This window comes from Silurus aristotelis (genome assembly GCF_946808225.1).
Source record: "Silurus aristotelis genome assembly, chromosome: 27".
NCBI classification, from domain to species: Eukaryota; Metazoa; Chordata; class Actinopteri; order Siluriformes; family Siluridae; genus Silurus; species Silurus aristotelis.
In genome coordinates this window covers 14,751,168-14,763,809 of record NC_139600.1, presented here as the reverse complement: position 1 = coordinate 14,763,809, position 12,642 = coordinate 14,751,168, and the positions used below count along the sequence as shown (strand labels likewise).

At 44.5% G+C, this 12,642-nt stretch overlaps 1 protein-coding gene across 1 annotated transcript; it reads right to left on the bottom strand.

Annotated features, from left to right (window-relative positions):
* Positions 1-727: 727 nt before the first annotated feature.
* ncapd3 (non-SMC condensin II complex, subunit D3) lies at positions 728-12,599 on the bottom strand. The gene is made up of 35 exons (XM_083532710.1): positions 12,495-12,599; positions 10,991-11,139; positions 10,737-10,899; positions 10,381-10,556; positions 10,059-10,226; positions 8,868-8,929; positions 8,542-8,629; positions 8,261-8,391; positions 8,002-8,074; positions 7,693-7,818; positions 7,341-7,602; positions 7,178-7,216; positions 6,854-6,994; positions 6,696-6,769; positions 6,426-6,560; positions 5,963-6,183; positions 5,594-5,785; positions 5,378-5,475; positions 5,192-5,301; positions 5,002-5,109; positions 4,742-4,850; positions 4,508-4,609; positions 4,175-4,413; positions 4,020-4,099; positions 3,804-3,941; positions 3,404-3,537; positions 3,084-3,271; positions 2,630-2,740; positions 2,377-2,538; positions 2,006-2,109; positions 1,737-1,804; positions 1,518-1,565; positions 1,273-1,332; positions 1,133-1,178; positions 728-976 (listed from the first exon to the last, which is right to left on the bottom strand). The coding sequence occupies exons 1-35, from the start codon at positions 12,544-12,546 to the stop codon at positions 901-903; spliced, it is 4,233 nt and encodes a 1,410-aa protein (XP_083388836.1). The 5' UTR covers positions 12,547-12,599; the 3' UTR covers positions 728-900.
* Positions 12,600-12,642: the final 43 nt, after the last annotated feature.

The following is a 12,642-nucleotide window of genomic DNA, read 5'->3' as shown; positions in this document are numbered from 1 at the left end:
GCCGGGGTAATTGAGAGACATCCGAAAAATCCAATCAGAGGTATAGGGTGTGCGTGCTGGCCAATCAGAGTACAGGAGGCGGATGTAAGCGGGAAAGCGTTTGGATGTGTGCGGGTGAGAGCTGAGACAGATAGATAGGGCATGAGAGAAGAGATAGACAGATAGATGGATGGATGGGGCATGAGAGGAGAGATAGATGGATGGATGGATGGGGCATGAGAGGAGAGATAGACAGATGGATGGATGGGGCATGAGAGGAGAGATAGACAGACAGATGGATGGGGCATGAGAGGAGAGATAGACAGACAGATGGATGGATGGGGCATGAGAGGAGAGATAGATGGATGGATGGGGCATGAGAGGAGAGATAGACAGATAGATGGGGCATAAGTGGAGAGATGGATAGATGGATGGATGGGGCATGAGAGGAGAGATGGATAGATAGATGGATGGATGGGGCATGAGAGGAGAGATAGATGGATGGATAGATGGATGGATGGGGCATGAGAGGAGAGATGGATAGATGGATGGATGGATAGGGCATGAGAGGAGAGATGGATAGATGGATGGATGGATGGAGCATGAGAGGAGAGATGGATGGATGGATGGATGGATGGATGGGGCATGAGAGGAGAGATGGAACTCTAACAGCAGTGCAGTTACCACACACAGGAGAGACAGAGAAAAAGAGACGTTCTCACAGTGTGATACATATTAAAGCAACTCGTTTATTATCCGGGTCTCTATCATTTTATTTCTACACACAGAAAATACACAGAAAACAGTTTACTGTTTCAGTAAAAAAAAAAAATACAAAAAAAGTGATAATTTTGAAAGGATACACAGACAGAGAGAGAAAGAGATAACGGGAACACAATCATCTAATATATAAACACATGTTCATAACGGCCTTCTCTTGCTCCGGCTTTTCCTCACAACAGGAGACTCGACGTTCCACTGCCTCGGGGCTGGAGTTCTTCACACAAGGAGGGGTGGGGGGAACAGGTGGGAAAAAAAAAAAAATCAGTGCAAATTATATTAACAGACTATAAAAAAATAAAATATACAAACACACGCATGTTTATTGTTTATTGTGTGTCAGTGCTGATCTGTGATCCCAGTAGACACTTACTCGTGCTCAGGTGACATCAGGTGTAGAACATTGTCATTACTCTTCCCTGCAGCCAGAAACAATTACAAATATGTTAAAAGTCTGAGTAGAAGCAAACAGACAGTGTTGAGTAAAAGGAGTTAAACAGATAAAGAAGATACCGGCTCCTTCGTAGCAGATGGCACTGAACTGCTCTCCGAACGTCACCTCGTTCATGCTCTCTATGGGGGGGGGGGTTTAAAGACGAGACGGTGTGAATCTGATAAAGTACAATTACTTTAAAGCAAAAAAAGAAATAATAACGTAAAACCAAATGAATCCTAAAAACTTCATGATAAGTGTCTATTCTTTGTACACACACACACACACACACACACACATATGTTTTGTGTTTATGCAGTCCTACCCTGCGGCGTACTGATCGCTCTCCCATCATACACTCCTTTTGAAGGCCCTACAAGCAATGAACCGGTTTGCATGTCAGATAATAAACATCACAATCACTAACTGTGGTATAAAAGCAAATGTACACGTGGTTACAGGAGAAAAAAATCCCACTAAATCCACTTTACATGGGCTTTACGTCAGCCAACATAATTACTATTATTATTATTTGTGAATTTACCTGAAGACGTTACACCACGAGAAGGTCTCTGGCCCACAGGGGTCAGCATTTCAGTGAAGGTACGATGTCTGAGAGGAAAAACACAGACTCTGGCATTATAACAGTCTGATGGTATTAAATATGTAGTTTGGTGAAGGTCGAGCAGTTTTTAAAAAGACAATATTTTGGTGAAATAATATTTTTGTAATATTTTGTGTAGAGTTGATATTTTAGTAAAAACTGCTTGGTAGGATGTAGTGTGTGTGTGTGTGTGTGTGGAGGGGTATTACCGGAGTTCGTCTGCAGATTTTGGGGTGTTTGAGGGTCTCTGGGCAGAATGAGGTGGCAAAGGTGTGCCTCTGATGCCTGGAGCTGAAGATGCAGTGGTGCTGCCCTAAACACACACACACACACACACACACACACACACACACACACACACACACACACACACACACACACACACACACACACACACACACACACACACACACACACACACACACACACACACACACACACACGGAATAACAGAAACCTAAGATGATGTATGTGTGTATGGAATTTTTTTTTTTAAAAAAGGAAAAAGAAAAAAAAAAACTCAGCCCTGGGGCAGAAGAGTGTGTGTGTGTGTGTGTGTGTGTAAGAAAGAGACACCCACTTTAGTTCTGGGTGACAGTATGAAGCTGCTAAGCCGCTGCTCCAACTCCTGCTGCTCTTTTTGTTTCTCAAACATCTTCAGGTTGTACTCCACCTCTGCAGCCAACTGCTCATCTCCTGCAAAGAGTTCCTTCACCTCAGAGCGATAGTCCTGCATGGCCACCTACCACACACACACACACAATCCCCTTCTTACAAACACAACTAATCTACCATTGTGTATTCCCATTTGACCTTTAATTCTGACTTTTTACCTGCAGGTAGGACATGAGATGTTTGAGCACGGGCAAGCGCTTCTCCTCCAGCATGTTCTTCAGGGCGATCACCATAGGGATCATGTTCTCCACAAAGTTCTTTTTCTGCACCTGCGCACCAAAAGACCTCTGAGTTTAACCACTGACCTGAGATCAGACCTCTTGCAGTTTAATATGAGAGATGGAGAAGAGCTCAGGCTGATCCTGGACCAGTTTTGTAGTTTTATTCACATATTCAGTCCAAGCCACAGTGTTGCAAATAATACTGCAGGGTCTGAATAGGTGGAAGAGTTCTTTCTAAAGGAGTTATGTGTGTGTGTGTGTGTGTGTGTGTGTGTGTGTGTGTGTGTGTGTGTGTGTGAGTGTGAGTGTGTGTGTGTATGTGTGTGTGTGTGTGTGTGTGTGTGAGTGTGTGTCAGTGTGAGAGAGAGAGAGACAGAAAGAGGATTGTAACCTGGGAAACAAGTTTCTTCTGCAGCACAGCTTTCGCGACAGCCATCTCGTCCTCAGGAGCATCGTCGCTCGCTGAAGAGCCGCTCATGGCTATCAGCTTGATCTCCTTCAGTGAAAGAACGTCAAACACATCGGCCAGCAGCTCGGCACCCTCCGAATCTAAAGGCAGCTCTGAATCCACAAAGCATGCTGCGGGTAACACACACACACACACACACACACACACACACACACAATAAAACTCATTATCATTGCAAAAAAGTCACAAAGATACAATACACACTCTTCAATGCCTTTTACCCACACACACACACACCCTACCCAGGACATCCTGGCTGATTCTGGTTGTGATATTAAAGCGCTGCTCATCGGTGAAGTGTTTCAGGAGGAATCTGTAGATCCTGAAACGTTTGCTCTGGTTCATCTGTCCTTTCAGAGAAAACCTGCTCTTCTCCCTGGCAACACACACACACACACACACACACACACACACACACACACACACACACACACACACACACACACACACACACACACACACACACACACACACACACACTTTAATCCCAGTGATTGTTCAAATAAAACATCAAGATTTATTTTATGTACTTTGTTTGGGCACGAAACCGTTTGACGAAAACGTCGTTTTTTGAAAACGATCTACAAAACGGAAAAATTTGAGTTGTGAAAACGGAGGCATGCGAAAACCATTTTGACTCACCTCTCCGTCTGCGTGAAGCGGTTGTATTTTTTATGTTTCTCGTAAGCGTTGAAGTGAAGGATGCACTCGATGAAGTGCTGAGAGAACATCAGCGGGTTCTTCTTCAGCAGCAGCTCCACCAGACAGTACTCGCAGAGACTTCACAACAGCAGAAATAAACCAATGAACATCAATACAAAAAAATATTCAGAAAAACACTGCAAACTGAGAACCCACTCTGCAATGGAGGGGTCCGGGTCCACCAGGGCCACAGCGAATCTGAAGAACAGGGAACCCTTCCATTTGACAAACTCTTCCTGAAAAACAGACACAGCAGCTGGTGTTACAAACCAAACCTTTCAGTCGCGTTTCTTTCCTTAAACTCTTCCTACCTGCAGCAGGTTGGTGAGCATGATCAGGCTCTGCTCTCTGATGATCGGCTCGGTGTCTCGGAGGCAGGCTGAGATGTTACTGATGTACCTGCTCACTGTGTTGGGGTAGCGCACACACAGATCACACAGCACCACTACCACGTTGCTGCGCACCGCCAACTCCATTCCCACCTCGAGCTCGCGTGCAAACGCGGGAACGTAGCGCATCATCAGCTCCTCGTGCTGCAGGCACAACTTCCCTGCAGAGACACGGGAGAAGAGGGAGAGAACAGTGATGAGCTTGATTTCATTTAAAAAAAAAAGGAAATGTTGATTGGGTGGTGCACGTCATACCTAGCGTGATGACCGCGTGAGCTCGTACCACTGTCGGCATCGAGGAGGGCTTGAACTGAGAGAGAGGTTGACTGGCTGGCAGCTCCGCACCCTCTTCACCCACTGGAAGTAAAAAAAATTACATTACAATGTACTTAATGTGTTATAGGCAATAAACGTACACATGAGTATGATTTCAAAACTACAGTTGAAGGATGGAGGGAGGGATGTATGGATGAAAGAAAATGAACAAACCAGGTTGCTCAGATGTGGTTAGAATGGACTGAACGAGGAGAAAGACTCGTTTTTGAACTTTTGCAGGGCAGTGAAGAGAGGACACGCCCAGAGTGTACAGGTGCTTCACCTGAGAGAGAGAGAGAGAGAGAGAGAGAGAGAGAGAGAGAGAGAGAGAGAGAGAGAGAGAGAGAGAGAGAGAGAGAGAAAGAGAGAGAGTATTAGTTTATAAGACAACAGTGTAGTGAATAAGATTAGGAATAAAAACATTTTGTGATTACCAGAAGATCCTCATTTAGATTTTCTGCTCCTCTTTCATTTAAGAGGACAGTGGACAGGTACTCCTCACACACAGACACCAGCTCTCCACAGTACTTATTCAGAAAGCTCTGGAACACACACACACAGGCTGAATGTAAAGTGTGTTTCAAATGAATGGTTAAAGAATAGTTCACTGGGTTGTAATGTCACCATGGTTTCCTTGATGTTGTCGGCTTGGCCGAGACTGAACAGAGCGTCCACACTGGCGCTGATCACCTCCAGGGGAAGACTGAAGCTCTTCAGCCACCCCATCAGATCGTCTACACACACAATAATCATTCAGAAATGTGTGGCTTCATTTGTATACAAAAGAAGACACCTCATTTAAAAACTCGCCAATGATCCTGCTTTTGGTATCGTTGTTGAGAGACGCTGCGATGTGACCGAGGACGGTGAGAATGTGGCCGGTTGTAGCCACATCAACTACAGGAGACCTAAAAAACAAAAACTAATATTTACTCATTTAATATTTAATGTCTAGGGTCATGTGGTTCTCCTCCTTCACTGTACATCTGTAATATGGTGACGTGTGCATGGTGTGCGAGTTCTGACCTGACGGTGCGATCCCAAGCCTCCAGAATGGTCCCCATGTTGAGTTTAGCGCAGCAGCTGGACACTTTGGCTAGCATGAGCCATGCGGCGGCTGCGTGGTCACGCTCCGTGTGCCAGATCAGACTGTTCACCAACGTGGCAGAGAACTTCTCCTGCCTTGACCATATGCTGAACGCCTTACTGAAATATCTTCTGCAGAGAGACGTAAACAGGGTTCCTACACATTTTTCATTTCCAAATTCCACACAGACTCAAATATGCAGACTTCAGCAGAAAGGTTGTAGCTACTGTAGATCCTACGAAGTCCATTAACAAAAACAAAGTTGAAGAGATGGCATGTTGGTGGGAGAAACAAAGAGCGAGACACACCTGAGGTCCTGACATTTATCACACATGAGTTTCAGCAGATCCCAGGCCACTCTCTGGGAGGCGTTGTCATGACGATAGCTGCCTTGACTTTTGATGTGAGTAATGATTTTGTCGTTGAGGCACTCGAGAGCTTTGTCCTGTACAGAGCTCTCAGAGTTCATCACAGCCGGGACCACGCCCCTCAGCCATGCCTCCTGCACCTCTATGTTGTCAGGTAGCGCCTACACACACACACACACACACACACACACACACACACACACACACACACACACACACACACACACACACACACACACACACACACACACACACACACACACACACACACACACACACACACACTTTTTTTTACAGTTTTAACCAGCAAACACATTTTTTTCTTCAGAGCTTCAGTACAAAGTGTAATAGAAGAGTGAGTGCACTTTAGCTCCCCCTAGTGGCTGCTGAATAATGAACTCACAGTGAGAAGATCCATGAGGCACTGCATGGCTTTCTTCTTCACAGACACTGCCGGGTCTCTGCAGCGCTCGGACAGAATTTCCAGATTCTCCGCACTACACGTGATCACCCCGTGCTTCAGCAGACTCATTATCGTCTACACACGTGCACACACACACACACACACACACACACACACACAAACTAAATCATCACTAGATACCATTTGTTACGCTGAACACCCAAATGTGTGTGTGTGTGTGTGTGTGTGTGTGTGTGTGTGTGTGATTACCTCGAGGGCACATTTCCGAACGTTGGTTTTGGGGTCACTCACACGCTGTTTAAACAGAGCCAAGGTTTCCTGATCTAAACAAAGTACAGAGGAATTCAATAAAAGACTCAACCCAAGCAGGATGCACATTAGCACACGTGTACTGTACGCAGACTCACACTCAATTGCGGTAGCATCACGGCTCATGCCGTCGTTGGTGCAGTGGCGACTCACAGCTCCCAGGCTCTTGTGCTTGGTGAGATCGATGGTGCGAAAGGTCAGGGCTGTTCTTTGAACGGTCTCTGGTCTCTTTAGAGTCTCTGGGGCAAAAAAATCAAAAATCAAACAAAAGCTCTACAGCTTGCAATGTTTTTAGGAATCTAAAATGTATTAGTAGGGAACTACACTGTAAATGCACCATATAGTCAATAGTTTGGGTGTTTTTTGTTTTTGTTTTAACACCCTGTTCTACATTCAGTCCTAAGCAGATATGTTATGCTTACGTTCCGAGTGTCCCGTCTCCATCATTGTCTGTGAGCCGGCTGAGGGAAAAAAAAGAAGCATGAACTAGCATGAAGATCTTACTCATTACTCTTGTTCTGTGATAAAGATGCACTTCACTCCGGGTTACAGTGATGAAGCAGATAACAAAGGGGAAGAACATACTAGTGGAGGAGGAAGAGAAGAGCTCATGGATGCATTTGGTGGCATTTTGGCTGGGCAGCTCGAGACACAGGGCGAGGCAGTGCATGGCATGTGCTCGGACTGTAGGCGAGACGTCGGAGCGGCGACCATACACCACGCTGTGCACTAAGAAACGGTGCGAGAGGTACAACGCCAGATCGGGTTCGAGCGCCCCGTCTGCCTCCCGTTCCTCCTGCGCCAACAGCACCATGGCTACGTCCAGAGCAAACATCCGAAACGCTACCTGCATGTACAGGAAGTGAAATGGAGGTGAAGTTTCCCTACTTTAATGAACGTATGTGAATCGAGTTACTGTTTCTTCTTGATCTCTCACCCTGGTGTTCAGAGAATAGTTATGAAGCCACTTGACAAAAGCAGCATAGTTGTTACATGGCATCTTGGTCACAAGCTTCCCCACAGCCTCAGCACCACTGGCACGGTATTCTGCCTTTTCCACCATCTGAACACACACACACACACACACACACACACACACACACACACACACACACACACACACACACACACACACACACACACACACACACACACACACACACACACACACACAGCCTAGTCACATGTTGTATAATTTTGAATTATTCTAAATAAGTATTAGTAAAGTGAATCCTCTGTAATGTACCTGGTGACAGATGTGCTGTACGAGGATCTTAAGCAGTGGCAACATGACCTCTTTCTGCTCGTCCATGATGTGACTGCAGCGCACACACACACACACACACACACACACTTTTTTATTTTACTTTACAAATTTAGAAATACCTTTAATGATACATTTACACACAATACAAGGATTAATACAAGATTTTACCATCAGCTTCTTCTAATCATAGGTTTAACAACTTTTTTTCATGACATCAGTACATGTTTTTTTTCCTGACCTGATGAAGAGGATGGCCTGGTCTCGAGCGGCACAGACGGCCTGTGATGGAGTGAGCAGACACGGTTTAACTCTGTCCTTCTTCATCATCAGAATGACGTACAGCAGCCGGTGAAAGACACGCCGGCGACACTGAAGACAAAAAAACAGAAACCTCATTTCATTCATTCAACAAACTCACTAACACACCAATTCCACCACTTAGATTCCAGTATTCCCAACTCCTCCCAACACACACACACACACACACACACACAAACGAGATGATTTCTACATGCCCACCTCATTTCCTTCACCGTGATTGGAGGAGCAGAGAAGCCAAAGGCCATGAAAAGCGAGCTCAGGGAGGCTCTGCAGTTTGTCCACATCGCTGAAATCAAAATAAAAAACAAACAAACTACATTATTCAGCTTATTTTGAGTGTTCATGTCCATCGTTAATATATCTCTGAGCAAGGCGTTACTATAGCAACGAATCGCCTAAAAACCTGGTCCTTTTCACCTACATTGTAGGAGCAGATGCCACAGAAGACTAACACCTCGTTAACCAATCAGGAGGAAATACATCGTTACAGATACCCATCAGGAATTATAGTGTGAGACACTGACCGTTGCTCAGAGAAGGACAGCGCTCCGATGACTGGCTCGAAGTTGGTGAGTTCAGTGAACAACTGCAACATTGAGAGCACAGAAACAAATCCATCAGATGATCAGCAGGAAAAATATACCTTTTTGGTTTTATCAGATTTTCACTCTAAAGATGATCATTTTGATTATACTGTTTTATTGCTTTGTATCTTGGGTAAATCTCATTCACAGAACCAGAGCTATTCATTGTAAACCCAATTTCAGATTATTCTCCTCTGATAGCAAGTCCCTCATTACTTCCTTTAAGAACATTTCAGAATCTTTCAACTCAAAGGTCTAAACTATTCTTATCTTAAATCTGTTCTAAGAAACATTTATTGTTTTACAGTAACAGTTTTATACTTTTAAATGCTTATTTATACATGTTTTGTGATTATTTATTGTTGACTTCTTGTTCGCAATAAAAAAAAAAAAAAAAGAAACTTTATTCTATTCTGAGCAGCTGATAAATGAGTAATATGGGAGATAGAGAAGGTTGGAGGATGTGGAGTTGATGAAGCAGGAAGTGGATAGGATTAGTAAGGAGGAAGTGAGAGCAGTGATTAAAAAAATGAAGGCTGGAAAGTCGGTTGGATCAGATGACATACCGGTAGAAGCATGGAGATGTTTAGGAGAGATGCAGTGAAGTTTTAACATGATTTTGGAAGAAGAATAAAGGAGATGTGCAGACCTGCAGTAACTACAGGGGAATTAAGTTGATCAGTCACACCATGAAGTTATGGGAAAGAGGAGTGGAAGCCAGGCTGAGAGAAGAGGTGACCATCTGTGAGCAACAGTATGGTGTCATGCCGAGGAAGAGCACCACAGATGCCTTATTTGCTTTGAGAATGTTGATGGAGAAGTATAGAGAAGGTCAGAAGGAGTTGCATTGTGTGTCTGTGGATTTAGAGAAAGCGTACGACAGGGTGGAGAGAGGAGATGTGGTATTGTATGAGGAAGTCTGGTGTGTCAGAAGTATGTGAGGGTGGTGCAGGACATGTATGAGGACAGTGTGACAGCAGTAAAATGTTCAGCAGGAAATGGTTTAAGGTGAAGGTTGGACTGCAGCAAGGATCAGCTCTAAGCCCTTTCCTGTTTGCAGTGGTGATGACATTGTGATGTCTAACACAGGATTAGTGCAAGAGTGCTTTATCATCATCAGTGTTTACTGACCCGCACGCTGCTATCGGCGCTCTGCGGTTTGTCCCGGAGTGAAAACTTCTCCAGCAGTTTAAGCAGCGTTCGTACGAGTCCTGCCACGTCCTCACGCATTACCAAAAGATCCTGAGCTGAAAAATACACCTCCTCGTCCTCTTCTTCCTCTTCCTCATCGATCTCCATCTGGAACAGGAACGTAGACAGACAGTCACTCATCATACTCTAAAACCTTTTCATCTCATGGATTGGAATCACATCAACATGCACTGTTTTTTAATGTGTTATTATTGTATGACTGGTTGACGGAGAAGTGAACTTTAATTAACAATAGACAGACCTCCTCTGGGACTTTCTTCGGGGGTTTGGGGCGTTTCCCGCTTTTGGATTCAGCCTGCGAGCTCTTTATCGCATCTTTCTTACGTTTCTTCCCCGAGCTCTGCGGCCAGCATTTCAGCACAATGTCCAGGCATGTGTCGAACAGGATCTGGTGGAACACTTTATTGACCACGCTGCCTGCAAAAAGATAAATATTACACCAAGTTTCAATCACACGACCTCAGATATCAACCGAATAAACACTGCATCATGCTGTGAGTTTATTAATATGTTGTTGAGGGGTTTATGTCTTGAGCCCTATTCAGACGGGATTAATTATTCCCGCGTGGTGGGGCAGGAGGAGACACGGAGGCTCACCTGGGATTCTGAGGAGCAGCAGGTACAGAGACGCAGCCTGCAGACTGACGCGTCTCTGCTCCACACTGGACGATTTGGTTTTGGCGCCGAGGACGAAACACGCCAGCACGGCCACCAGAGACTTCACCGACACGCCGTTTTCTCCAAACACGTTCCACACGCTCTGAACAGAAACCCACACCACGTTATGCTCTATAAATCACAAAATCCACACGACGCACCTCCAATCCGTGGTTTCTGAGTCTCGGGATTACCTGCGTGTTTTTCTCTTCACAGGAGAAAGGCAGCAACTGCTTATACACTTTCTTAAAGACGTTCACGTCTTCTTTTATTTCATCTTCCACAGTGGGGTCGAGGGGTTCAGTGTCTGTGAACTCACACTCCCACACGGAGTCCACCCAGGCTGCACACACACACACACACATACACATTATAATTGATTGATTTGCACAAAAAAACACCTTTATTACCTTAAAAATGTTTTATTTAGTTTTCTATCTATCTATCCATCCATCCATCCAACACACTCTCCATCCTACCTGCTATCACTCTTTTCTTCACTTCTCTAACACACTTTCCATCACTCTTTCCTTTACTTCTCTATCACTCTCTCCATCACTCTTTTCTTCACTTCTCTATCACTCTCTTCATCACTTCTCTATCACTCTCTTCGTCACCCTTTCTTCACTTCTATAACACTCTCTTCATCACTCTTTTTTCACTTCTCTATCACTCTCTCCATCACTCTTTTCTTCACTTCTCTAACACTCTCTCCATCACTCTTTTCTTCACTTCTCTATCACTCTCTTCATCACTTCTCTATCACTCTCTTCATCACTTCTCTATCACTCTCTTCGTCACCCTTTCTTCACTTCTATAACACTCTCTTCATCACTCTTTTTTCACTTCTCTATCACTCTCTCCATCACTCTTTTCTTCACTTCTCTATCACTCTCTTCGTCACCCTTTCTTCACTTCTATAACACTCTCTTCATCACTCTTTTTTCACTTCTCTATCACTCTCTCCATCACTCTTTTCTTCACTTCTCTAACACTCTCTCCATCACTCTTTTCTTCACTTCTCTATCACTCTCTCCATCACTCTTTTCTTCACTTCTCTAACACTCTCTCCATCACTCTTTTCTTCACTTCTCTATCACTCTCTCCATCACTATTTACTTCACTTCTCTAACACTCTCTCCATCACTATTTACTTCACTTCTCTAACACTCTCTCCATCACTCTCTCCATCATTCTTTTCTTCACTTCTCTAACACACTTTCCATCACTCTTTTTTTTCACTTCTCTAACACATTCTCTCCATCACTCCTGCTTTTCACTTCTCTAACACATTCTCTCCATCACTCCTGCTATCACTTTTCTTCACACGTTGTTTCCTACCAGCGCAGGAAGAAGCTGATTTGAGACGGAAACTCCCTCGACTATGTGTTTATTTCTAGATCCTGAAGTTCAGTAATAGAGCAGAGTAACCCGCTGTAACTGTCCCAAGCAGAAATACACCGACATGATGTCCACGAGCTCCGGGATTGTTAGCGCCGCGCGCGCCCTGTTAGCGCTGTTTACTACCGGGACTCGGGCTGTTTTTAGCTAATGATGTTAGCTTAGCGCTTCAGTGACCAGCCCGAGTGGCAGAAGACATCAGTAAGTATTTTACACACCGGTCTCTAAAGGCTGGCTAAATTATAATGGAAATAAATGATATATAATATAATATGATATATGATATATAAAAGGTACCGGTGGACACCGCGGGTAACTTCAACAGCTGCAGCGCGCGCAACAACTCCATTTTTCCCCTTCAAATGCGCGCGCCGAATTTCAGCACCAACTACTGGCGTGCACTGCGCCTGCGTTAAATAAAATCCGGGTTGCCAGATTATATTCT

Excerpts from the sequence above, each read along its gene's own strand:
- ncapd3 (XM_083532710.1), bottom strand. The coding sequence starts at position 12,546 with ATGGAGTTGTTGCGCGCGCTGCAGCTGTTGAAGTTACCCGCGGTGTCC. Across the intron at positions 5,786-5,962 it reads GATAAATGTCAGGACCTCAG|AAGATATTTCAGTAAGGCGT; the intron begins GTGTGTCTCGCT and ends GTCTCTCTGCAG. Across the intron at positions 2,110-2,376 it reads TACTGTCACCCAGAACTAAA|GGCAGCACCACTGCATCTTC; the intron begins GTGGGTGTCTCT and ends GTGTGTGTTTAG.